Source organism: Falco biarmicus, chromosome 13, assembly GCF_023638135.1.
Source record: "Falco biarmicus isolate bFalBia1 chromosome 13, bFalBia1.pri, whole genome shotgun sequence".
Lineage (NCBI taxonomy): Eukaryota > Metazoa > Chordata > Aves > Falconiformes > Falconidae > Falco > Falco biarmicus.
The window spans coordinates 29,399,180-29,423,182 of record NC_079300.1 but is presented as its reverse complement, the minus strand read 5'-3'; the positions used below and the strand labels follow the sequence as shown (position 1 = coordinate 29,423,182).

At 45.4% G+C, this 24,003-nt stretch overlaps 1 protein-coding gene across 2 annotated transcripts; it reads left to right on the top strand.

Moving 5' to 3' along the window:
• The first annotated feature begins 3,459 nt into the window (after positions 1 to 3,459).
• BOK (BCL2 family apoptosis regulator BOK) lies at positions 3,460 to 23,476 on the top strand. Of its 2 annotated transcripts, none has more exons than XM_056358764.1 (5): positions 3,460 to 4,145; positions 5,030 to 5,404; positions 9,344 to 9,472; positions 17,098 to 17,261; positions 22,328 to 22,466. In XM_056358764.1, exons 2-5 carry the CDS (start codon positions 5,182 to 5,184, stop codon positions 22,346 to 22,348), a joined length of 537 nt encoding a protein of 178 aa, XP_056214739.1. In that variant the 5' UTR covers positions 3,460 to 4,145; positions 5,030 to 5,181; the 3' UTR covers positions 22,349 to 22,466. The 2 variants fall into 2 exon arrangements, with proteins under 2 accessions (XP_056214739.1, XP_056214738.1); XM_056358763.1 differs by having other exon boundaries at positions 3,468 to 4,145; positions 22,324 to 23,476.
• Positions 23,477 to 24,003: the final 527 nt, after the last annotated feature.

The following is a 24,003-nucleotide window of genomic DNA, read 5'->3' as shown; positions in this document are numbered from 1 at the left end:
ATCTATTCAGTTAGGTTCTTAAGTTGGTGATGAAGCCTCATCAAAGTCCTAGATTTAGCTAGAAGCTGTTTTTTTACAGTGTGCAGCTGCTGGCTTAATACCTGAGCAGCAATGGTTGGTTAAATTCTTCTCAGGCAACATTTCCAGAATAAGATTCAGGAGTACAGGTAGAGATGTTCTACGATTCAACTCATAGCACTACCTGCTAACATTAAATTCATGCTACAGTTTCCCCTTCACTGTATTTGTACATCAGTTCTGGAGTACACCGTGTCTTTGTTCTGCCTTTGTAGACATACACATGTAACAAGGAAGCTGTGTCTGTAGTGATGGTGAGCATGGCAGTGGGTTAAGAGAAGAAAACATTGGCTGTAAGAGCTAATCTATGTCAGAAACTAATGGATCGTTTGCTAAACTTGTTCTGTTTAAGTCACTAGACCCATATTCTCATAAAGGAGAACTGTCTAAAGGCTGTGGAATAAAAGTTAACTGCGACACAGCTTCTTTGGTCTGGCATGTGACACTTGGCACTACAAAACCTGCTCCAGGAAAGGTGCTCCAGGGTGATCCCATCATGCAGCTGATAAAAAGAACTGCTTGGCTTTCAGGAGGCTTTGAATCAACCCCTTCAGAAACAAGAGAAAAGTTCAAAAAGCCTCAGTATTTTGCCTGGGTCCCATTAAGCTGCTACTTCCATGTATTGTTTTCCTGTTGCATCTGGCAGAATATTTCTGTATAAAATATTTCTGTATAAAAGCCTCCCTGTTCCTCCTGTATGGCTATGCAACCTGACATTGTAGTGTTTTTGCAGGGGTAAGTGGTAACTTCACGAACACAGACTTGAAGTATTGCTGCAAAAATCAGACAGGAAGAGGCAGTGGGGAGGAAGACGGTACGTTAAAACTGGGTGAGATAATGCAGAATAAGGTCCAGGGGTGGTTTGGTAGAAGGCTTTGATCTGGTTGCAGTGCCAGAGCATCTTCTGGCTGAAGGGGAACCTTTTGTAGTAGGCAGGGGCTAGCAGGGTTAAAAGCCAGGCTCTTTGGCTATTAACTGTGTGTCTCTGGCATCCCTGTGCTTCTCTTAAGTCCTTGCTCTGCAGGTGTGTTAGAACATTGGATCTATGTGTTACAGGATGTAGTTTCTGCTGGAATTGGAGGCTGTGTGAAGTGATTGGGATTGGCACTGTGTGGTGCCACAATACCTGCGACAAACCAGGCTGTGTGAACACAAGGCTGGAAACGACCTCATAGGGAACTCAGGGTTATTCTCATACTATTGCAAGAAACCATACCATGCAGGCCCTTTCATAAGCTTAGTGTGCTCACATGTAGCTAGCTATTTTGCTTCCACTGCAACTGTTGAAAGGCCCTTCCAAGAGGCTTACCTCTCTAATGGTTAAACTATTTAATACGGAGCATAAGCTGTCCACATTTAGACTGTTGCTGTGTTCTTGCTGATGTGGTTTCTCCAGGGTTTGTTTCCACTTTACATACTTATAAATGTAGTCATATCTCTGTGGTCCTCTGGTTTTACTAAATAAATGCTCCAAGCTGTTTTGTTCACCCCATCAGAGATAGGCAGGAGCTGTGGTCTGGATCCTGATATTCCAGCCTGAACACTGTCATGCCAGTAACAGCTACACTGTGAACAGTGGTTTTTGGTGATATAAGCTGTTTCGGCACTGTTTCCTGATTCTCCTTTGCCACAAGGGTTTTTCCAGTATAGATGTAGCCTCCTAGTGTTGTAGCCTAAATATACTATGGGGAAAAGGGCTCAAATTACACTGAGAGCTCCTTGGATTTTAACACCCTGTTCTTTTGTCATCAGCACAGCACTCTATGCTTTGGTTTCATCTATTTTTACTTACAGAGGTGATACTTTACTTGCCTTTCAGTGTGAAGCTACACTTCTAGTGTATAAATAATATAGGTAGAATACCATGAACTGTTTAGGGGTTTTTTAGACAATGTTTAGTTTGTTATACACAGCCTTCATGTTTCTAGTCTTTGTATCTTTGCTGTAGGTTGGAAGTTGAGGGGGTGCTGTATGCTGTGACAGTCGGGCAGGAAACACGTGGGATGGGTTTGGCACCTGCAGAGAGCTGGGAGGCACTGTGGCACTTGCATATTTGCCAGAATTCTGGGAAACATTATTATTAGTTAAGCAATACTGATATTTAAGCATTCATCTTTGTTTCTTAGCTTGACTGAATAGGGACAGTTTAAACAGGACTATCAAGCTGTCAGCTGCTGCAGGAAGCTAAGACATAATTTTTAATGATTTTTCAGCCATCAAAGTTGGAAAGACAAAAATATGATTTTCCAAGAGACCATCAGGCACACCCTGCAGAGAAGGGGTGAGTTAGGGATGGGAAGTAGCACAGGATCTCTGGAGCTTCTATGGGATGGTCCTCTGTCTATAGTGACTGTATTTAAATTTGAGGAAGGCTAGTGGATAAAAACAAATTTCTGAGAGAATCTTTGAGCAAATACTTCTGGTGCTGGAGATGCACAGTCACTATTGTCATCTTAACATGATCATATCTAGCTATGCTGGGGTAACAGTGGACTACTGCTGCATACACCTACCTCTCCTTAACCCTGCTCCTTTCACAGAAAACAAACAGGTCAGAAAGAGGATCTGTCACCGGAGGGAGAAGAGACTTTACCACAGCCCTCTTCCCAACACAGCAAAGCAGTCTCCAGCAATCCATTTAATGGCAGATGAAAACATATGCTCTGTGTTAAGCCTGTGCATGTGTGTGTGTTGGATGCTGGCCAGGGCATTTGACACATCATATAATAAGGCATTTTCATGCAGTTCACTTGTTCTTTTTTATCCCTCAGTTTTGAGACTGACAGTGGTGCAGGCTGTGCTTGGGTTTTTTTGTGATCACCTTAGAGAAGTATACTTGCCTCTCTTTTCTCTCAGGTGACAAGCAAGAGGTGGCAACAGTTTCTTCTTGCTTCTGACCTCCTTTTGGAAGGGCTGTATTTTGAACATGCTACGTACCCAGTCATTAACCTACAAATAGTTATGTGTTGGGGGGGGGGGGCGGGATTTGTGTTTGAGCTGGTAGAATGTCTTGTCTGCAGGAAATGTCTAATTCTAAAACTTCTTTTGTTTCAAATCATAACACAAAAAGGCAATGTTTGTATGTGGTCTGTTGAGTTGAAACAGTATTATTCAGCATTGTGGCGTTAATATGATAATGTTGCAACAAGAAGTTGATAGGGAATTAATTTCTAAGTATGTAGGAACCAATTGAAGTGTTTTCTTTAAATTTTGTGTTAGTTTTCTCACCACACTGGACAAAATTGACATGTTCCTGAAGAACACTTCATTCTGGTAAAACTATTTCCTATCAACAAACCCACTGGGTGTTTTTTTGGTTTTGTTTTTTGTTTGGGTTTTTTGTTTGTTTTTTTTTTTTTTTAACGAGACTGCTTGTAGTTGGTGAGGATGCAAGCACCACTTGCTTTAGCCCCGAGCTGTGCCTGTCTGTTAATCGCCTCCATCTTTTTGCACGGAATTGGTATGACTAGCTGACCACTGAAATATGACAACCTGCAGTTCTCCAGCTCGGCTACTATATGAAAATGACTGGCCAACATCAACTCTGTAAAAGCCGACATGGAAATTCACCAGGAGCTATTCCTGTTTCAGCAGTGCATTCATCGCTGACTGGTACATGAGGTAACCTCGTCCAGCAGTTACGCTCCTACCGCCACCCCGAAGAGTCCTTGAATGAAGCCTCTGCGCGCTGACAGCGGAACAACGGAGAACCTCCTTAAGAGAGAAGGGGAGGAGAAAGCGTTGCAACCCCACCTCCCGGTTATTTCATCTTCCTTACAAGGCTAAAGCTAGAAGCTTTCCTCTGCCGCCTGGATCCCTTAAAAGCCGCTGAGCAAGCCCCTAGGATCCCGGTGGAGTGCAGTCGGGATGTGAGGCTGGCAGAGCTGGGGAAGGAGGCACCGCGCGAGAGCCCTGTGGAGAGCGTGCCAGAGGATGGTGCTCTCCAGAGAAGTGTGACAGTATCCTATGAATCCTTAACCAGGTGTTCATTGATGCAGATCTTCCAAAGAAACATGAAATCAAACCCCAAAAGAAATCACTGAGGGGGGAAAAGTGCAACGTAAGAGGTAAATATATTTTTCTTCAGGACAAACAAAAATAACCGGCTTTATTTTGTTTTGAAGTCCTTATTGTAAGTAGATGTCTAAAACTGGGGACTGAAAAATACATATACTAACATCTGAATAAAGACTGGTCTGACTGACTTCAAAAGCACCACTAGGTTAAGAAGTCAGATCAACAGATTAATTCAGGTGCCTCTGAAGAAATTTTGAGTTTTCTTTTTAGACATTCACACCTGAAAACTTTTTTAAAATCTGGGGGTTTTTGTTTTGCTTTCTCTGCTATTGCTGAAGATTCTCAAGAAGTAGTATGCATGTTGCTTGGGGGGGCGGGGGGAGGAAGAAAAAGAGAAAAGGAGTGGCAGAACCAAAACCTAAACTGAGAATGTGGTAAACTGTCTCCATTGAGACATTTCAAATGCTCCTGTACCCCTGCTCTTTCAACAGTGCCATTTCTTCAGAGAGATCCATGACCTACGGAGCTAGGATGTCTGTTGACATCTGGTTGAGGTTACTGTAGCTAGTATTTGGAATTCAGGGTTTTTTTCCAGTTTAATTGAAACAAGCTGAGATTGTCTATACATTCTATGAGTTGTTTCCCTGGTCTGACCATCTAGTTTCTCTGAGGACTAATTCTAGGGTTGCTGAATCTGAATGGGAAAAGAGGAAACACCTTGATAGTTCAAAACTGCCTTCTGTGGGTCACACTGCCAGTGGAAGTCAGAGTAGCTGAAAAACAAGACTTTACCCCTTGTCTGTAAGCTGCACAGAGACAGATGTTTTGCAAATACAGTACTATTGACTTTAGCATAATTGTAAGATATAATACTTGTGCTTTTGTTTCACATCTTTGCAATGATAGAGGACTTACAGATGCTTTTATTCACCAGGTAAAATGAAAAACTGGCCTTTTGAGTATAGCTGCTGGAGCTGTGACAGACCAAGAGACCAGAGGATTACTACACAGCTCCTGCAGATTTTCATCTAAGGAACAGGCTCAGCCTTCCAAGTGTGTGCTGAGGTGTGGGTTCAGCAGCCAAGGATGGAAGTGCTACGCCGTTCCTCAGTCTTTGCTGCAGAGGTGATGGAGGTTTTTGACAGGTCTCCCACTGACAAGGAGCTTGTGTCCCAAGCCAAGGCTCTCTGCAGAGACTACATAAATTCAAGGCTAATTCGAGCAGGTGTCAGCTGGAGCAAACCCGAATACAATGCACCAGTACCTGGCGGTAAGCTGGCCGAGGTGTCCACCATACTGCTGCGACTAGGTAAGTCCCTGCAGGTATGAGTGGGAACTGAAACTATGTGGAGCAAATCAGACCAGACTAAGGTTTCTGGAACAGATGAGTGCCAAGGGACTTTTCATGTGACGATATAGAGTTTTTCCTTCTCTGCTTTGGGCATTTAGATTTGGTTTTGCTGATCTCCCCTAAACAGCTCCTTTACTTGCATTTCCTCAGTCACTTGGAACAATGCTCAGCACAGTGTTTTTGCAGAGCTACTTTTTTTCTGAGCACGTGCAACAACTTAAAAGCATGATGCAGTCCCTGAAAGCCCAACAGCAAACTAATTTTACCTGCATAAGACTCCAGCTGTGTAACAGTTTTCACAGGAGTTTCAGCAGTCTTTCTCAACTTGGCATTTTAACAGGTCTTGCAGTGTTTTCTCCAGACACAGGTGACTTGGCTGCCGCGATGCAACCCATGCTGGCGTCTAGTAGAGTACTGCTATCTCTAGACTTGGGCTTTGTCAGTTGCTCACCGAGCCACAAGGATGTTTAATTTGAGGGTAGTTGCTTAGGTCATGTGCATTGAGTTTTTATAAAAGCCAGTTTTCAGTGACAGTGTATTGACAGTGTGTTTAATTTTCCTTTGCCTACTTTAACCATTCAGCAAGAATTGAGTTTTCTTGCTTTTTGTTGGAACAAGGAAGAGTTGGCTGATGTTGCCTGGCATACACTGCCATTCAGTGCCCAAACTAGTCAGTCCCCATCATGGCCAGGTGACTGCCAAATCGCAGAGCAATTTGAAGGTTATGCCTGTAGGCTGCTACATGAAGACATGCTCTGGAGTTGTGCTTGTACCAGAGCACCCTCTAAATGCTGGCAGTTGCCTGGCCTTTTGCTTTAGGTTTTAGCCTCCTGCATGCTCAAGTCTAGCTGTTTGTCTTTTGGAATTCCAACACCCTCATTCCTGGAAGTTGCTTCCAACTTCCCTCTTTGGCTGCAGGCTGGTATATTAGTTCACATCTGACTTGGAAACTACCACTAGCATTTACATCTGACTTAATTACACTGAAGTTCAAATAAGTCTGTTGAAGTGACCTTTAGTTAGGCCTTACCAAAATCAGGACCAGGCTGGTTTCCCCACCCTCTTCCCTTTCTTTCTACTTTTGTTTGATATTATCCCAAATTTCTTTTAAAGGCATAGCTGCGTTTCTTTTAACTGACTTTTTTTTTTCTCATTCATTCTTTTTCACCTTTTCTCTCCTATGCTGACTTCTATGTTTGTTTCCAGTGGTTGTTTGGTCTTGGGGTTTCTTTTGTTCTTCTGTCAGTCTAATTGCCTCTTTGTCCTCCATTTCTTCTCTGCCTGTGTTGGGGGTTGGGGTTTGTTTTCTTTCAGCCAGATCTTCTGTGGGTGGCCAGGAGTGTGTTAAAGAGCAAGCAGGTGGCAGATTGGATAAGTCTTCTGGGTGACTCTCCTCTTATATATTTGTGTCCAGATGGAAAGATTTGGCTGATAGTCCCAGAAACTTGGTGCCTTCTCTGAGCAAATCTGGAGTGCACCATGTGGTACCCATGCAACAAGAGGGATGAGCAATCTTCCTTATTAAGATGAAGAGTTGTTTCCATCCTGTTTGTCCAGGAGCTCTGCCTGCTACATGGCCTGTCCCTTTCTCTTCCCTTTTGCTGCTGTAACCAGTACAAGGCTGAGTGGTATCCAGCCACCTGCCAGGAAAGGTAGTCCTTAGTTGCTTTCTAAGCAGTGCAACAAGCCAGACCAGTTTTTGCTCCATGATAGTGCTGACAAACCTGTGGAGATGAGAAGTTGGAGTATTTCCTAGCCCTCTTCATGTAGAAATTCTGATGAGCCACCAGAGATGCTGGACAGAGGCAGATGCAGTCTTGGGGAGCAAAAGCCCATCAGCTCAGTGAGGCTTAGCAGCTAATTAGTGAGTCAGAGGTGGTAAAAACTAATGGTATGGCCAAATGAGACACCCCAGACCAACCTACCATATGTGTCGGATGTTTCTTTTATCTGAATTTGTCTATCCTCTGGCCAAGGCCCAGGCAAGTGCCCTTTCACTGTCGCGCTGAGCTGCTGCATGTGGGAACGGTCACTGCTGCCCTGCTTGTTCTTCTGTGACTACTAGAAGAAAAAGGAGAAGCACGGGAATTGCTCTAAATGTTGCAAAGGGCACATCTAGGCATCTGAATGTGGACACTGATGACTGCCACCAATGTAACGTACTGCAGGAGAGGTCCTGAGGCTGCCAGGGTAGGGAGTCTCCCTGAGCCCAGGACTGCTTTCCTGTGCTTTTCTTCCACACCAAGAATCCTCTTGTTTCCCTGTGCGTTGCTGCAGGGCAGGGATCTCTTTAACAGCATGTGTGCCTCCAACCAAAACCTGATCTCATCTGGGGCCTCCAGGCACTGCTTGTTAAAAGCAGTAACAGTGGCAGGCTACCAAGTGCTGTCCCAACTTCCCGTGCCTCCCTCTTGGCTAACCACAGGCAGGGCTATCCCCATTTCCTTGCATTTAGCCGGAAGCTTGTGTGCTCCCTGCAGGAGAAAGCAGCTGTTGAGTAATGCAAGTAAGGTTTCCTCTTATCAGAGCTGACCATGTGTTGGCAGGGTTTCCTCTTGCCACAATCCCACACGCACAAAGGGCGTAGAGAGATGGTCTGCAGAATTCTGTAGAGCAGGGCTTTGCCTGTGCTGTGCTAAGCTCCAGTTAAATGAATTAAAGATCAGTAGCTGATGACTCTGCAACAAGCTCCTGATTGGGGTGGCATCTTCCTTTTTAGCTCTCATACAAATGAAATTTTCAGTAGGATCAGTTGCCCTCTGACTGGGACAAGTCATCTGGGTCTTGCAGTGGGATGTAAAACTGTTGTGACAGCTCACCTCTTCCCCTGGGTGCTTCAGAGCATCCCTGTTCAGGAAAAGGACACAGTGTGTCCTAAATCTAAACCAAATAGGACTCTCAATGCACAAAGGGCCTTGGTCCCATACAATGTTTGCATCATGTCGTGCTCCTACAGCAGCTGTGCAACCCTCATTAAATATCTGTGAACCCCTACAGAGAGATAAATCCATTGGAGAACTAGGCTTTATTAATTCTGCTCTTCAAAAATGGTTTTGCTCCAGAGGAAAAGCTTTACTGCTGTGACCCAAGCTCCATAGCTCAAACCTGTGGGAGGCGTTCTTTCCTTGTCCCTGGTGTTTCCATCTTGGTCTTCAAGCTAGCCTAACACCTTCAACCATTTTCCAGCTGGGGAGAAAACAACCTGGAGGTGAAAGCACGTATCTGTGTGTGTGTCAGGAACCTTGTTGCTGAGGGCTCAGCCAGGCAAACGAGTATCACTTTGACCATCTGGAGGAGAGAAAGAACTCCAGAGCATCACTCAGTGCCTGTGTGAGCATTAAAACAGCTGGGCTGATAATCTCTTTGCTCAACTAATGTTGTGCAGCTCTGGGTGGATCCTTGGCTTTCAACAGCCTCCAGCATTCTTGAGTCGCTCTCATCCTGAGGCTTTTTTGTACAAGTCTGATGGGATGTTGAGAAAGGATGTATCTCTCAAAAGCTTACATAGATGTACATGCCTCCTTTTCACTTCTGAGGAAAAATGAGATGGCTTTGCTTATGAGACCTGTCTCCTGTTTTGGAGGAAAGGCAGGCAGCCAGCCTGGAAACATCATTCATATTGGGGATTACTGCAGCCACACCACTGATACAGGGCCACTACCTGTCCCCACTCCCTTTAGAAGTCCCAGGCACATGATGTTAGGAGAGCAGGATGCAGGGGGCAGGGGGTTGCATCTAAATGACCCGAAGCACTCTGCTGCCTCTTTAAACTAAGGTGGACCTGGGGCTAGGTCTTTTTGGCTGAAGGGATGCATGGGGTGGCTCCAGCTGTAATGGCTACACAGTGAGAGCAGGACTCGGTGTTCTGTTTGCTGACTCCTGACTGTTTGTTTCCAGGGGATGAGCTGGAATATATTCGCCCCAACGTCTACCGGAATATTGCCCGCCAATTGAACATCTCACTGCACTCAGAGACGGTGGTGATGGATGCCTTCCTGGCAGTAGCTGCGCAGATTTTCACTGCAGGTACTGTGCCGTGACAGGTATGTAGATGGGGCTGGGCAGAAAGGAACAGGATGGAACCACCTCTCTCAGAGAAGGGATGCTTCTGGGATTGCCTGCAAGGTGGGGCCTTGTTTCTGTAAGGGCTGTGAGCAGTTTGGCAGTGTGCCCTGCTTTAATGATTTAATGAGAGCTCCTCTATACTCTGTTGTTCTGGCAGGGAAATGCCTTGTTTTATTATATCCTCCCAGCAGGTTCTCACTCATTCTAGAAGGCATCTCCTGCCCTTCCTCATTAGGAGGTGGTGTTACCTCATTGCACAGGGAGGTCACTCATTCCAAGCTCCTTTGCTCACCATTGGCAACTGGAGAAGATTCATTACATGGGAGTCTGCCTTGTTCCAGCTCATGCTGCTGATGCTAGGAGCCAGAACCAACTCATCACAAGGGAGTTCCTCTCTTTCTGGCTTCCTTTCCCATAGCAGTAGCCAGAACTGCCATGGAGCCTGCTGCTTCCAGTTGCTGCTTCTCCTTTCTCATACTCTGAGAGTCTTGGCCCTCAAGGCTAGCTGTTCCGGACAAGCAGGTGCTTTGAGCTTTCTCACTGCTTAGACATGAATGTTCCTTTCTGTTTGACTGATCCCAGAGATGACTGTCAAAAGCAAAGATATGCTCTGTGCTGTGTTCCTGCAAGGGAACCTCAGCCTCCTCTGAAAACAGTCCCTGTCCAATTGGGAATGCAGTCTGTGGGAATCAAGGAAAGAGAAACATTTTACGTAGTGATTTATGTGAGGCAAGTCCTGACATGTGACACAGTCATACATTTTCTGCAACGTCTTGTGTTGTCTGTGGAAGGGGCAGTAGATGTTAGAGACTGGAAACAAAACAAAAAAAAAAAAGGAGAAAAACCAGACAACTACTTGCTAGTGGCATAGTAGTGTGAAAGCGCTGGATCCAGTGACATCGACGTAGGAAGTGTCGCAGAAGACAGTGATGCTTGTTACTTTGGGAGTAGCTGCTACAGGATAGAAGTCCAGGTTTCTGTTTTTCTTTCAGATAGGGTTCCTCACTCAAAACTTTTTTTATCTTCACAATCAGCTGTGCTTTTTATGCATATGAACTGCACGGGAACCACTGACACCCTGGAGAAGCCCTGTGCTGACATCCTGGACTTCAGATTTGGTGTGTTGTCGTACAGATCACAGATCCTCTCCAGGATCACAACAGATGACAAAACAGATCTCTGAGAAGGACTCCTCAAGTAGGGCTACTGGCAGATTGAGCAGGGCAGATTTACTCCCTGGATCAGGGAGATTGATGCAGTGTGATAGGAGATGGATGGAACTGGATTCTGTGGCTAGCACTGCAGCCCTCAGCATCCTTCAGAGTATACCTGGAATGCAGATTGCCGTTGCACTGCGCTGGCTTGGGAGGAGACCATATGGGCTCTCTGAGCAAGAGAGCTGGGCAAGTGTGGCAGGAATATCTGAGTGTGGCTGTCTTCAAAGTGCAGGTGCCCTGTCTTGTCATTTAGTGCTGAGCTTTACTTGCATCAAGACTTACAGAAAAATGGTCAAGTTTGCAGGCTCCGGTATTTGCATTGCAGGTAAGTAGTTTACCTTCTTAGACGACTATAGCTGACTACATCAGAATGGCCCCACCTCCAAAGCTGAAGTGACACAGGGAATTAAGCCAGAAAGGTGGATAGCTGCAGGTGGAGCAGACTTTGTTGCTGCTATGCTGCATAAGCATGATGTTGGGGAGAAAGCCCTGCTGGCTTCTGGGAGTCCTGCTCTCACCATTGTATACTGACAGATTCATTGAGACCTGCATTTTTTTGGTGTTCTCCAGCTTCTCAGCTCAGGAGTCAAGTGAAAAGCATGGATGGCTTAAAATGTTTTTGTTGAAAGTAAAGCTAGAAATTGTAACTCTTGGTTCTAAACTTCGGGTTTTCAGTGTGGTATGAATGGGATCTGGATTCAGCCCTTTAAGGCTGACGATACTGGAGACTTTGGGAACATGATAGAAGCCCAGGCTCAAGCTCTGTTGCTGGTGCTGCCCTGTATCTGGGGATACCATGCTGCATAAATGGCTGGCAGTTGGTTGGCTGCAAATGGGGTGGATTCAGAACTTTCCGGTGCTCTGCATGCTCCTTTTTTTCCTGCTTTCTCAGCTCTGCCTCCAAGCAACTAACAGGATGACCTGTGAGTATGAAGCTGGGGCCATGTGTTCAATTGCTTTGATCAATTCATTTATTGTAATTTCTCTTGCTGGAAGGCTGCTGTGTGGCAGAGGCGGGGGAGTCTGCTGATTTTGAACATTCCTGGATCCCAACTGCAGTCTCAAGACTCAGCATTTAATGATAAATCCAGTAAATTGGAGCTGGCTGTGGCAGCCAGACATTCATTCCTATTTTTTTTTCATAGTGCGAAGGAAAGAGGCTCTTACTGAGCAAAGGAAACCAGGGACTCAAGTGCAGTCTGAGTTTTCATGCCAATTACCAATGGCTAAAGCATCTCAGCCTGTTTTTCACCATCCACTTTATTAAGAAAACAGCTACAGTCTGACACTGCAGTGCCTAGATAGTCTGGGGAGCCCCACTAGTCACTCGCAATGCCGTTCCAGCAAGGGAGTGGGGGATTTTGACCCTATTTCCCTGGAGAGGTTTTCTTCTTAATCTTTTACATGGGCTTCTTTCACACACTGGTATGGCTTTGAGTCTTCACACTGTAGCTCTGGCTGCGTTCACTTCCTGGCCACACTGTCAAGTCTTAACTAAGAACAGGCCCTAGATGGAGCTCTCAAGAAGGCAAGACCAACGACATCTGGCATCCTTGTTGGTCCCAGTGCATGAGTACATACCTTGTACCATATTTGACTTCAGAGCATTGTCTGTTCCAGTTGTCTCAGGTTTGGCTTTTCTCTGTGGTGTAGCAAGGACAACTTGAATCCAAATTACAGCAAGATTTACAGGTTTTGACCCTATGTAGGGAGAAATATAGGGAGAAAGTGAGCAGGTCACAGAGCACGGCAAGGCTCAAGATGTATTTTGCTTCACTCTTCCCATACAACCTGTTGGTTATTCAGGGTGAGGAGAGCCCTTCTGTGGAGTTGTGGAGACTGGCATCCCAGAGCCCTGACCTACTTTGGATGTTGAAGGATCTGCAGCAGCCTCACCTCTGTGACAATACCACTGGTTCTGGTGTGTGGCCCAAAGCTGCTCTGCAGCCAGCAGGAGACTTTCCAGTGACTTTAACAGGCTTTGGATTGGGGCCTGGCTGAGCTGGCATTTACATTAGCTGTTTAAATAAATCTCAGAAGGAAAGGGTCATTTGGTGGGGAAAAAAAAAAAAAAAGGGAGATGCATTTTCCTTTCCTAAAGGAAACAGTTTCCTCCAGTTGGTAAGAGCTGCTAGGCATGAGGGGTCTCCAAAAGCTTTCTTCTTGGTTTTGTATCAGTTTGGGCTCTCAACAGTTTTTAACCAAGAGTGCTTGGGCCGAAGTGAACCCTGCAGAACAGGGATGCATGACTAATGGGTTCTCAGGTGAAAATACTTTCCCCTGCAGGAGCAAATGCTGTTAGAAATGCATCCCACTGCTTCCTCATCCCTTAGGCCTTATGAATTGAGCTTCATGCCTTATGCATATCCTTCTTGGCTTTTTTCTCTCCATCAAAGGAAACTATATTGTGACTGGCTGTATTCTGCCAGCTGTTGAAATGTAGCGCTTGATCATGTTTCTCTTTGGGAGAACCAGGTCTGATTTGCAAGTTAGGCTTTGATGCTGAGTGGAGCAAAGGGAAATTTATTTTAGTAACCTTGGATAGTGTGGTGCTCAGAGACTGTACAGTCATGTGAGCTCTGTACAGCTTCTTGAGCTCTCCCCTGGGCCAGCCAAGCTGATAAGCGCCAGGAACACTTTTGAGTCCTCTCCTGCTAATTTGTTTTCCCCTGTGTTTGCCAGTGTTTACATACCTTCAGTTCCATGACTGGCCTTGAATCTGCAAGTTGTATTTCTTATTTTTTAAAAAGCACTCTAAGCAGCTTTTCACTTTTTCCGTGTCCTTTTGTTTCATCTCTGTGAGCAGAAGTTTCAGAGCTTTCTGTGTTTTGGTCACTCCTTTCTGGACCAGTTTCCCATTTCCTCTTGTTAGCCCCTGTGCACGCTAGTCTGTGCAGTGGGAAGCTGTGAGTAGGTTGCCTGGCTTAGCGATGAGTGCCCGTTTCACCCAATGTGGATGGCAGACAGACATTCTGAGGAATTTGATGCAAGATGATGTGTCTTCTCTGCTCATGTGCGCTAGCCAGATGCAATTCCAGCTTATGCCTAGGGATGCATCAGGCTAGAGTCATCCTGACCCTGGCCTGGCCATCGCAGGGGTCAGAAGCACTGCCCTCTCAATAGATTGTGCTCCTCTGCTCCTGCTGAGGGAGTCCTTGAGAGAGAAAAGTTACTGGGGCTGGTGTCCTAGGAAAGTGCAGGTAGGGACTGCTGTGGCTTATTCCCCTGTCCTGCCCTGCCTGGAGTTGGGCAGCTGCTGGACCCCCTCTGGGGAAGGGGTACTGGCCACAGGCATGGCCCAGCTTTGGTCTAGAGCAGCTGTCTAGAGAGTGTCTGCTCTCCCGTTGCTTCAGGCCTCCCCTACAACATCTTGTGTGAACAAGAGCATCAGCTGTACCTGCTGTCTCGGGTGAGGAGCCCAGCCAGCTGTGTCCATCTTCTGCCTCTAGCAGTGGCAACAGGAGTTACCATGCAAAGAAATCAGGAGGATATTTCCTCTTCTCCCACATCCATGGCCCAGCTCTGCTGCTAGCAGGAAAAGCAGACTGAAAGATTGATTTGACCCTTATAGGCATGCTCTGTAGAGAGGAGCATAATGGGAAGTGACCGCTGAGCCCTTCACATCCATCACCACGATAAGCACCTGTCAACAGCTTGCCTTCTTTCTGCTGTCCCTGTGAAAGGGAGAGGTCCTGTGCTGGGGAAGCATTCGCCTCATGCGAGTCCTGCAGCAAGCACCACTACACAGCAACCTTGGCAGGGAAGCCAGAGCTGAAAGGCTTTCTTTCCATCCTCCCTGCCTGGACTGGCATGTCTGGAGAGCAAACTACTTTCCTGTGTATTAGGGAAATCAGGGGTTTATTGATCCTTTATTTTTCATAGGTTGTGGATAAATTTTTCTTCTGTTGGAAAGGGAAACTTGGGTTTAAAACAAAGTCGATCTAGACTGCAGCTGTTTTTCTCTACCAGGGTGGCTTCAGCCCTGAGTCAGTCTTAGTTACTGCCATGTAAATATTTCAAAGCTGATGGACTTGCTTCAGATACTTAAGAAAGACTGCTGTCAGCAAAAGTTTGGCAATAAGCCAGTGAACTCTTCCCTGGAATTTTGGATAACTTTGGTTCATGTAACTTGAGATGTAAGGAGCCACATTTTTTCAGGGATGGAGAACTGTAAAAACCAACTTACATGAAAGCTGGGTATAAGCCAGCTGAGGCTCTGGTCCAGGAGATTGTGATCAGCAAGAGGTAACCCCTTAAAGCCTCTTTCACTGGGTGGAGGCATATTGACCTGCAACAGGACAGCTTCTTTCTTGCCGGGAGAAGCCCTCTGTCTAGTATTTTCTCATTTGGTTTCATAGCCTTTTCCTGCCTCGTTCTGCTGGCTGTCATGGTGACACACAATGTAAGAAAGGCAGATAAATAGTGTGAATACTGCATAGGCAGTGAACTTCCTGAGTGACAGCTCTGGGGAATGGACATCACAGGGCCTACTCAGAAAATACAATCAGTGTAAGAATAACTGCTGTTTTGCCTATATTAATAAATTCCTCTGATTTTGGACATAGTGCTGATGAAGGACAGGATATCAAAGGAAACTCGAGCTACTGATGTTACTGTTGCTACAGAGCCTCACAAAAGGGATCATCTGTAGATTTTGATCTTATATCACTCATGAGTGAAAAATGGAAAAGTGGAACACTGAATGGATTTTTTTCAGTCTAACAAGCCATTCCTGTGACTGATATATGAACAGTTTCTCTAAAGTTTAGTATTTTTTTATTTTAAAAAAAAAAAAAAAAGCCAGCAATTCCTAAAACTGTTACTGTGAGTGTCCCTTTTGAGGCACTAAGTGGAAGGATTTTGGAACCTGCACGTATTTTAAAGGAATGTGAGGAGCTCCGCTGCACTATGAACAGGTGTGAGCAGTCTGGAACTCCATCCCAGAGAGATGGGTCAGGGTGCCTGGAGATCTGGGAGTGCAATGAAGGGAAGAGGGAGACTCTTCACTTTGTTTAAATAGTATTTAAGGGTTTGCTTTCTTAGCTGATAGATTGCTGAGCACTTCCAGTTTTTCTGATTGCGTGTTTAACCTCTTCTGGTCCTTAGATCTGGTGACTGAACTAGTCTCCCCTCTCACGTGTTTTCTTTCTTGCTGCAACCCAGCAAGAACGGCTTTGTGTGGTTTTTAAATACTGCAACTTCACTTGGCTTCTGGCTACATTTAGGAGAGACCTTGGGCAGATTCCATAGAGACCTAACACTGTAAAATACTTCACGGCATGCTTGTCAAATACCGCTATTCCAGATAATAAAGTAAGGGGGGAAAATCAACTTCCTAGAGGATCCAAAGGAAATCCATGCACCATTGTGTTGTGGTAGGCTGCAGAAGGGTTGCATTTCCAAGTCACTGGTCCCCATAAAAGCCCAATGAGGGACACTGGCTGCAATGTTTAAGCATGGAGGATTTATGCTCAGTGGTGTTGTCAAAGTGCTGGGGAGACCCAGGGAGTCTGGCTGGTACCCAGAACTAAGCTTGAGTGCTTATCACTAGCACTAACAGGAAGATGACTGCTGCCGGGACAACTTCCATAGAACCTTCACTACTGGCAGGTCAGCTTAGCAGGAAGGCTGTTTTCTGGGAGATTAGATAACTGACTTACACTCTGTCTCTGCACTGCCTTCAGTGGGATAGGATATGCAATGTTAAGTATTGTAGCCAGGGTGGCCAATGAAGCTACCCGGTTTTCAGGTGGAGATTAAGGCATACTCCTTACATCAAGGAGGATGCCAACCCTCTTGGCCCTGTAGCTTTGCCTCCCTTTTTTGCTGTTCTGTCATGGTAGAACTGACTGAAGATGCTTACCTCATGTGTGCTTTCCATGTCACATTGGAACAGTCTGATCTAGAAAAAACAGGAATGCTTTGTCTAAAGAGTATACAAGAGTTGTGCTGGTGACAAAAAACCCAGGTTGCTCAAACTCTGAATTGAATTGCCTTCTGTGCAGCTTGTGCATGGCTGAGAGTTAATGGCAATATAAAACGTAGTGGTGCACATCCTCCCTATTCTGATGATGCCTTTGGACTGCTTTCTCCAAAGCTATGCACCCAGTGCTGAGAGGGGGTCAAACTATGCCCAGCTCAGATCATTTAATTCTGCTTTTCCGGATGGATAATTTTCTCCAGTCCTGGTCCCCTAGTATTTCTTTTCCCCCATGGTGGAGAGCATGCAGAACTGTGGCTGCACCTGAACTCAGAGCTGCGCACATGCAGCATGGGCACATGTAATGAAGGAGAGCTGTTTCCTTTGATTATTCAGAACTGAGCTATGTGTGCGTGTGTAAATCTGAATGACCTTTCTTCTTTTCATAGGCATAACATGGGGCAAGGTAGTGTCCCTTTATGCTGTGGCAGCTGGGCTGGCAGTGGACTGTGTACGGCATGCACAGCCAGCCATGGTTCACACCATCGTAGACTGCCTGGGAGAGTTTGTCCGCAAGACCTTGGTGACATGGCTGAAAAGAAGAGGAGGCTGGGTAAGAGATGATATCTGATGAAGCTTGCTTCAACATATGCAGACCAGAAAACATCCCAGTTAATGAAAGTGAGAGTGCCCCCACTGCAGCTTTATGCGGAAAACCATTGAATGAGATTCTCTTCCACAGCCTTATGGCCACCACTGTCCTACTTGCACTTGTGCTAGACTCCATTTAGCTCTGTTACTGCCTCGTGGTCCTGTTCTTGAACAACAGCAGCTATTCTGGTCCTCAGCTTCCTGTGTAACTGTGCAAGACTAATTCAATCTTGACCCACCAGGGCCTATTCTGTTCCTGACCTGAACATCTCTAGAGCTGCCAGCTGGTCATAGTGTGAGACTGAAACAGGGGTCATTCTCTGCATCAGCTGTTTTCTAGAAACTGAAAAAAATCAGGCCTGCCAACTTAATTTACCTTTCACCTGCCCCCCCTGTTCTCCAAGACAAAGCTTATTATATTTATGGTGACTTACCACCGTCAGGAATATTGGAGGGATATTAAAACCCATTAGTTTGTGCCATTCCCTGACCTTACCCTGATGATGCTCCAGGAATAACTTCTGATATAGCTCAAATTGTAGCACACATGCTCTGAAGGGCACTCATAACACCCATCAACAGTAGGAGGGCTTGTGGCTCTGTCACTGGCCTGTTCTGAGGCTGTGGGTAAGACACAGTGCTGCTCTGCGTTGGAGTGTGCTCCATATCATATGGCTTTAAGCATCTGATTTCTTTGGTTCTCTCGATACCCAATGGGAAATACTTCTCTGGAGGATGGTTCAGAGCAAGGGCTTTGGTGCTGTGGAATAGCCAGACACAGAATCACAGATTATTTAGGCTGGAAAAGACCCTTAAGATCATCAAGTCCAACTGTTAACCTAACACTACCAAGTCCACCACTAACCCATGTCCCTCAACGCCACATCTACAATGTATGTATTTCCCAGAACACTTCATACTGAGGCACTTGATGACCTGTATGCATTAGGTCAGCTGACACTTTTCTAGTGACCTTCCCAGAAGACTGAGAGGACCGCTTGGCTATGTTAGCAGTTAGCAGCTGGGTGGTACACGTATGTACCAGGATCTCTGTGACTTTCTGGCAAGCATATAGACACTCCTTTGAGTGATACAACCAAAAGCACTTTGGTGTACTGCCTGGCAGATGCTGCCTGGAGCTAAATATTGCCATATGACACCACTGAGCTCATGGGACATCTTGTTCCCAAGGCATGCACTCTTTCCAGACTAAGGCACAGGAGCACATTCCCTCCTTTCCAAAAGGCAGTATTTATTCATGAGCCATCAGGAAATGGTTAGGCTCCCTGCCCTGCACAGACCTGGGGAGAGGGGAATGTCTTTTTCCAAACTGAGCATTGCTTTTCTGTACTGAGGCTTCCCAGGTGCGCCTGTAGCTGATTCAGTCACCTGTTTTCTCCAGGAGCGAAGGCACCTTTTTGATGAAGGGCAACTAGAAAAGTAGCATTGTTCTGATTTTGGATCTCTTGCATTTATGAAGTGTCATTGCCAGCTTAAATCATCCCTGCCTTCTCTAAAACTGTGATCTTGAGGCCAGCTAGTCAGGGAACTGTTTAGTTGGGCTGAAAAGTAACCTTTGATTTGAATGCCCTGATCTATTTAATTTTGCATCCACACAAATAATTGTGCTGAGGTAGGTGAAGAGGACATCCTGGGAAAGCGACTGTTTAAGTAGCACTGTTCCTGCCTGTGAAATTCCTGGCTCAGTATCATCTGAGGCTTACTTTAATTGGGTACCTGTAGAGTGGATTGAAATGTATTCTCTGAAACAATTTTTCCTTTGGAAAAAATCCAGTTTCATTAAAATTGAAATGTTGCATGGGAGCATGCCTCCTGCTAGTTTCCAACTGTTTTTTTTTTTGTTTTGGTAAAACATGCGTGTTCTGATAAGTTAGCATCTTGGTTTAATTTTTGTATTGCATTCTTGGAGTTCAAAACAGGGTGTTTTGATAGTTCCAAGCGGATATTTTTGGAAAGTTTGTTGCATAGCAAACACGCAGAACCCACTCCCAGACCAGAAGTGGTTCTTTGCAGCTGAAGAGATAAGTCCTGTCCATTGCTAGCTCCTTCTGCGGATCCTCCCTCTTTGGATGGCCAGCACATTTCTATTGGAGATGCTGAACCTATGCTGCTTGCTCTTGGGATCTGGCCCTAAGAAAGGGAAGCCAGTAAAAGCTGCTGGGTTGTCCTGATTATAGCCTGTCTCCAGTACCCTTATCAGCAATTTTGGGCTGGAACAAGGAGATATTTTTCCTCTAGAAGTGAGTCTGGGGAAGGGCTGCAAATCCTATTGGCATCTTGTGCTGTGCTTCCCTGAACGTTCTTCCTCTCGATCTGGGTACTGTACTGTGAAATTTCCCAGCCTTGTTCACAAATGGGCCAGACGAAACAGCTCTGTAGTGGGGACCTTTCCATCTGCTGCCTGACTTGGCTGGCTGTTGGTTTGTCTTGGCATGGAGTCCTTGTTTCCCCTGTGCACATGGCCCCAGTCTCTTACGCATCGGCTCAGGTTGAGGCTGCCAAGAGGAACCACCATGCTCTGAGCTGTTTTGGAAAAGCCACCGTGGAGACCTTGGAAAGGCATTTGAAATTCTCCACTTGGCAGTAGATTCCCATAATGCCTTCATAGGGTGGAGAAAGACCCTACCCCCCAAAGCCCAACCCAAAACAAACCTCTTAGAAGAAACAAGAAACATTTAACCCTTTGAGACATCTTCTCTCCCTGGGGAGAGTTTGCAGCCTCAGTAGTGGCTCTACAGTAGAATAGAAGATTTATGATTTTTTTTTAGCAGCTGTTAAATACATTTGCTACAAAGAAGAGCATGTGACTTGAACTTGTTTGAATAATTAACAAGCAAAGATCAAACTGCCATTGCAACAGTTTATCAGTGCCTCATAAGACTCAAAGACCTGTTTTATTAAGTAGCTTTGAAATTTTCAATTCCAGTGCCTTATCAGTTGTGCTTATTTGGATGATAACCGCTAAGGCAATTGTTAAACAGCAGAATGATTTTGTTTATCTAAACAAGCAAGTACAAATGTGTGAGTGCTTCTGTCGGCAGCTCCTCTTTGATTAGCCACAGTGAAGTCATTGCCCTTGGTAAAGCATAGCACAGCTTTAAGGAGTTCACACTTTCTCATCTGGAAGTTAACCCTCTGCAGCTATAATCAACATGTTGTGTATCTTTGGGCCTTGTGCTGTTTCACGAGGCCTTCAGAGTTTAGGTTTTTTATTGATTAGCTACCCTAACATCTGAATACATGTTCAAACAAGTACCTACACATCATGACTTCTCTGGCCTAAAGACAGCTCGACACAACTGTGTTTTAAATATGACACCATGCAGGCCCCTAAAATTGGACAGGCTGGATCAGTTCAGGCTTTATTCAAATGCAAACAGGGTGAGTTTACTAAACCATCACCCATTTTACTTTCCTCCATAATACAAATAAAGGTACCACAGGTACTACATTGCAGCATCTTCTGTTACGTGCTATCTTGGCTGCTTGCTACGTTTGCTTGTGCTTTTGTAGCTATAGGCAACAACATTTCCATACCTTGGTGTTCAGCCTCAGGACACTCCATATGCTGATTCAGCTTCCTCCTGTCATCCTGTTTCTTCCCATCCTTGCGTGCCTGTATTCATTCCTCCTTCAATCTTTACTTGTCAATTATTCATGGGCTCAGCATCTCCTAATGCTCCTGAGAGAACAGCAGTTCATTGTGATTCAGCGTGCTAGCCTTTCAGACTTCCTTCTGAGGGAGGAACTGTTGGAACTGTGTGGGAGGCTATTGAGGCTGCTGTCAACAGACCTTTGGTCTGTAGGTGATGATGGAGTTCATTAGTGCAGCTGTACTCGCTAACCAGATATGGGGATTTGTCCCTTCAATCCTCCTTTTGTTTTCTTCTAATTATTGCCAAGGTCGGTCAAGTGAGGCTCACCCATGTCTTGAACACAATACTGGAAAAGATTATTGGAGTATTTAGCAGCTCTTATGTCTCATTTTACAGGAGGAACATCTCAGGGTTGAAAGTCTGACTTCCCTCTGCCTGGGCAGTGAGATTTGTGTCAGAAGACAAGCTTGGAAGATTGCTGAACTAAGCTTGTAAAGAAAAAGCTTTTGGGGCTGATGAATACTTGCCTTCCTTGTGACCCAATTCTTGCTCACATTTGCCACCCAAAAGCTGTTTCTGAAAATCACATCAAGTTGATATGCTAATGGTGCACCCTCTGTCACAGAACTACAGTCTGTATCTCCTTGTGCTAGGCTGAGGTTTACCACAAACTCAATTATGTTGCTGGCAGAACTTTCTTCCCCCCACCAGAAGATGCAATTTTCTCTCCACCTCTGACCTGTTCACTGTATCCTCCAGATATTTTCCACTTTCTCCTCCCAATGCCAGCCGAGATCTTGTCTTCATGAATTTGCTGGACTGTTGTTATTTTTTTATACATTGCAGGCCAGCTTCTATTCTTGTTAATACTTGAAACCAGCTGCCCAAGCAATCTTTAAATCTGGCCCACGCGTCTGGGAGGCATCTCTGGCAGCATACGTATTTCCACAAACAAAGCTTGCATTGCTTTAGATTTAAATTGCTTGAATGAATTCCAAATAAAACATTAAGGCAAGACAAAAAGTGCAAGCAACTTGAGCTGATATTAAGCAGGACAAACTCTAGGAAGCATCTTGCTTAACAGAAAAGGATGAGAATGCTGACATTGCCAAGGTTTCCTAGTCCAGGGGAAGAAAGTTTCTTTTATTCAACTATTCAATATGGAAAATGCTTGACAATCTTGTAGCATTATTTCCCCAGGGGTGGCTGAAAAGGAGGATACTTTGCCTTGTTGATGCAGAATGAAGAAAATGTATTTTGCAGAGCTCTTGAGCCTTGATGGTGTGGCAAAGTAGTGCTGCAGCAGTGGTGGGGCAGTGCTGCAGCTTGTGGGGTCGGGAGAGCCTGCTGCGGCGGCTGATGTGGTTCTAGGCATCTCTCTGATGATCTCTCTTCCCTCCTCATTAGGCAGACATCACAAAATGTGTGGTGAATACTGACCCCAGCCTTCGCTCCCACTGGCTCGTGGCTGCTGTTTGCAGCTTTGGTCACTTCCTCAAGGCTATCTTCTTTGTCCTGCTGCCTGAGAGATGAATCCAAGTCACCAAGTGCAACCCTCCTACCCCATCTCCTCCCCCACTCCAGAAGCAGTGGTAATGGCAATCTCTGAAGAGGAGGAAGAGAAGAACTGGGACAAACAAAAGGCTTGTTCACCTCTCCCTTCAGCTGGGAGCAGATGATCGACCACAGTCTCCTTTTTGCAGCCACAGGAGCCTCTTGCCATTAATCCTTTCAAGAGTCTTGTTTTGCTGGGTGACTTGTGTGTGTGGCGTGGACATTGCCAGTCCCTGAGCACACTGATTGCAGCTGTGTGCAGTGTGGACTGTCATACATCTTTTACTCACAGCTGTGTTGCATGCTTATACTAGTGACAGGCAGAAGGGAGGAGGAAGGGGATATTATTTGAAATGGGATAGAAAATAGAGGGGAAGAGTCCTTCCTTCACTCAATGTGATTCTGCTTTCAGTCCTCAGACTCGCATTGATTCTTCTTGTTACATTTGTGCTTAAACTCCATCTCCTCCTTTATACATAACTTTTGACTTGCTGGGCTCTGCCCCAGCCCGGCGTGGTGGAGGGGATTGTCAGCTGTGGGTTTTTAATGTGACAAAAACAAATGTACTGACATCAGATACCTCTCTCTGACATACCATGGAAATCAGACAGAGTGACTGTGTGAGGGGGCAGGACTAGAGAGCAGTTGCATGGGATGCAGTTTGCAAGTGTGTTTTGTTGACCCCTCTTACTGCGCTTGCATGCTGTTTCAAACAGGAGAGCGAGGGGCAATGCCTTCAAGCAACAATTCGGGACTGAATTTCATAATGAAGAAAAATGTTTATTCCACTGGGATTTTGTCAGAGTTAAGCATGTAAGTAGGAAAGGCTGGGGGGCATGGGTAGGAATTCAGGAAACAGTAAGTGAACTGTCTGGTGGTTGGTGTGAAGGGGGAAAGCTGCGTCAAAAGTAGCTGATTTATGTTTCTCCTTTAATGTATCCAGAAGTACAACTCGCAGTTGTCTTTGTGGCAAACAATAAAAGACAATAGGTGGTGTTTCACTATTGCAAAGGGTATTGTATTTGTTTCCAGAGTTAAAAATTCCAAAAAAGGCCAGAACATTGCAGAGACAAACACTCAGGCCATGCTAAAAATACTTCAGCTTTTCCCCTGGTAGAACATGTTAATGTGTTAAATCTACAACTCGCCTGGTTCATGCTAGGAATTTAACCCATGTTGTTACCATGTCAGAAAGATGCTGCTTTCACCAGCAAAAGTGGGGCCTGCAGCCTTCAGCAGGGGAGGGCCATGGAGCCTCTTCTCTGCCAAAGCCTCATGGGAGACACCCTGCTCAGTACCTTGCTTCCGAGCAAGAACATGGTGTCACACAAGAACACTGTTCTGGATTAAGAACACGTGGCATTATATGAGATTTTGCAGTTGGTTTTGGCTTTTTTCCCGATTTCCCTCTCATGTCCTGTGTTTAAAGGGGCTTTACTGTTTCCATCCAGAAGTTACAAACAGGTTTGAGAATATCTATAAATATATATATATATAAATATATAAATAAAAGAAAGCCTTTTTTTCCCCAGT

Bases quoted from the DNA above. Each gene is read 5' to 3' on its own strand.
- BOK (XM_056358763.1), top strand. From the start codon at position 5,182: ATGGAAGTGCTACGCCGTTCCTCAGTCTTTGCTGCAGAGGTGATGGAG. The intron at 5,405-9,343 runs GTAAGTCCCTGC...GTTTGTTTCCAG, and splicing joins CACCATACTGCTGCGACTAG to GGGATGAGCTGGAATATATT. The intron at 17,262-22,323 runs GTAAGAGATGAT...CCTCCTCATTAG, and splicing joins TGAAAAGAAGAGGAGGCTGG to GCAGACATCACAAAATGTGT.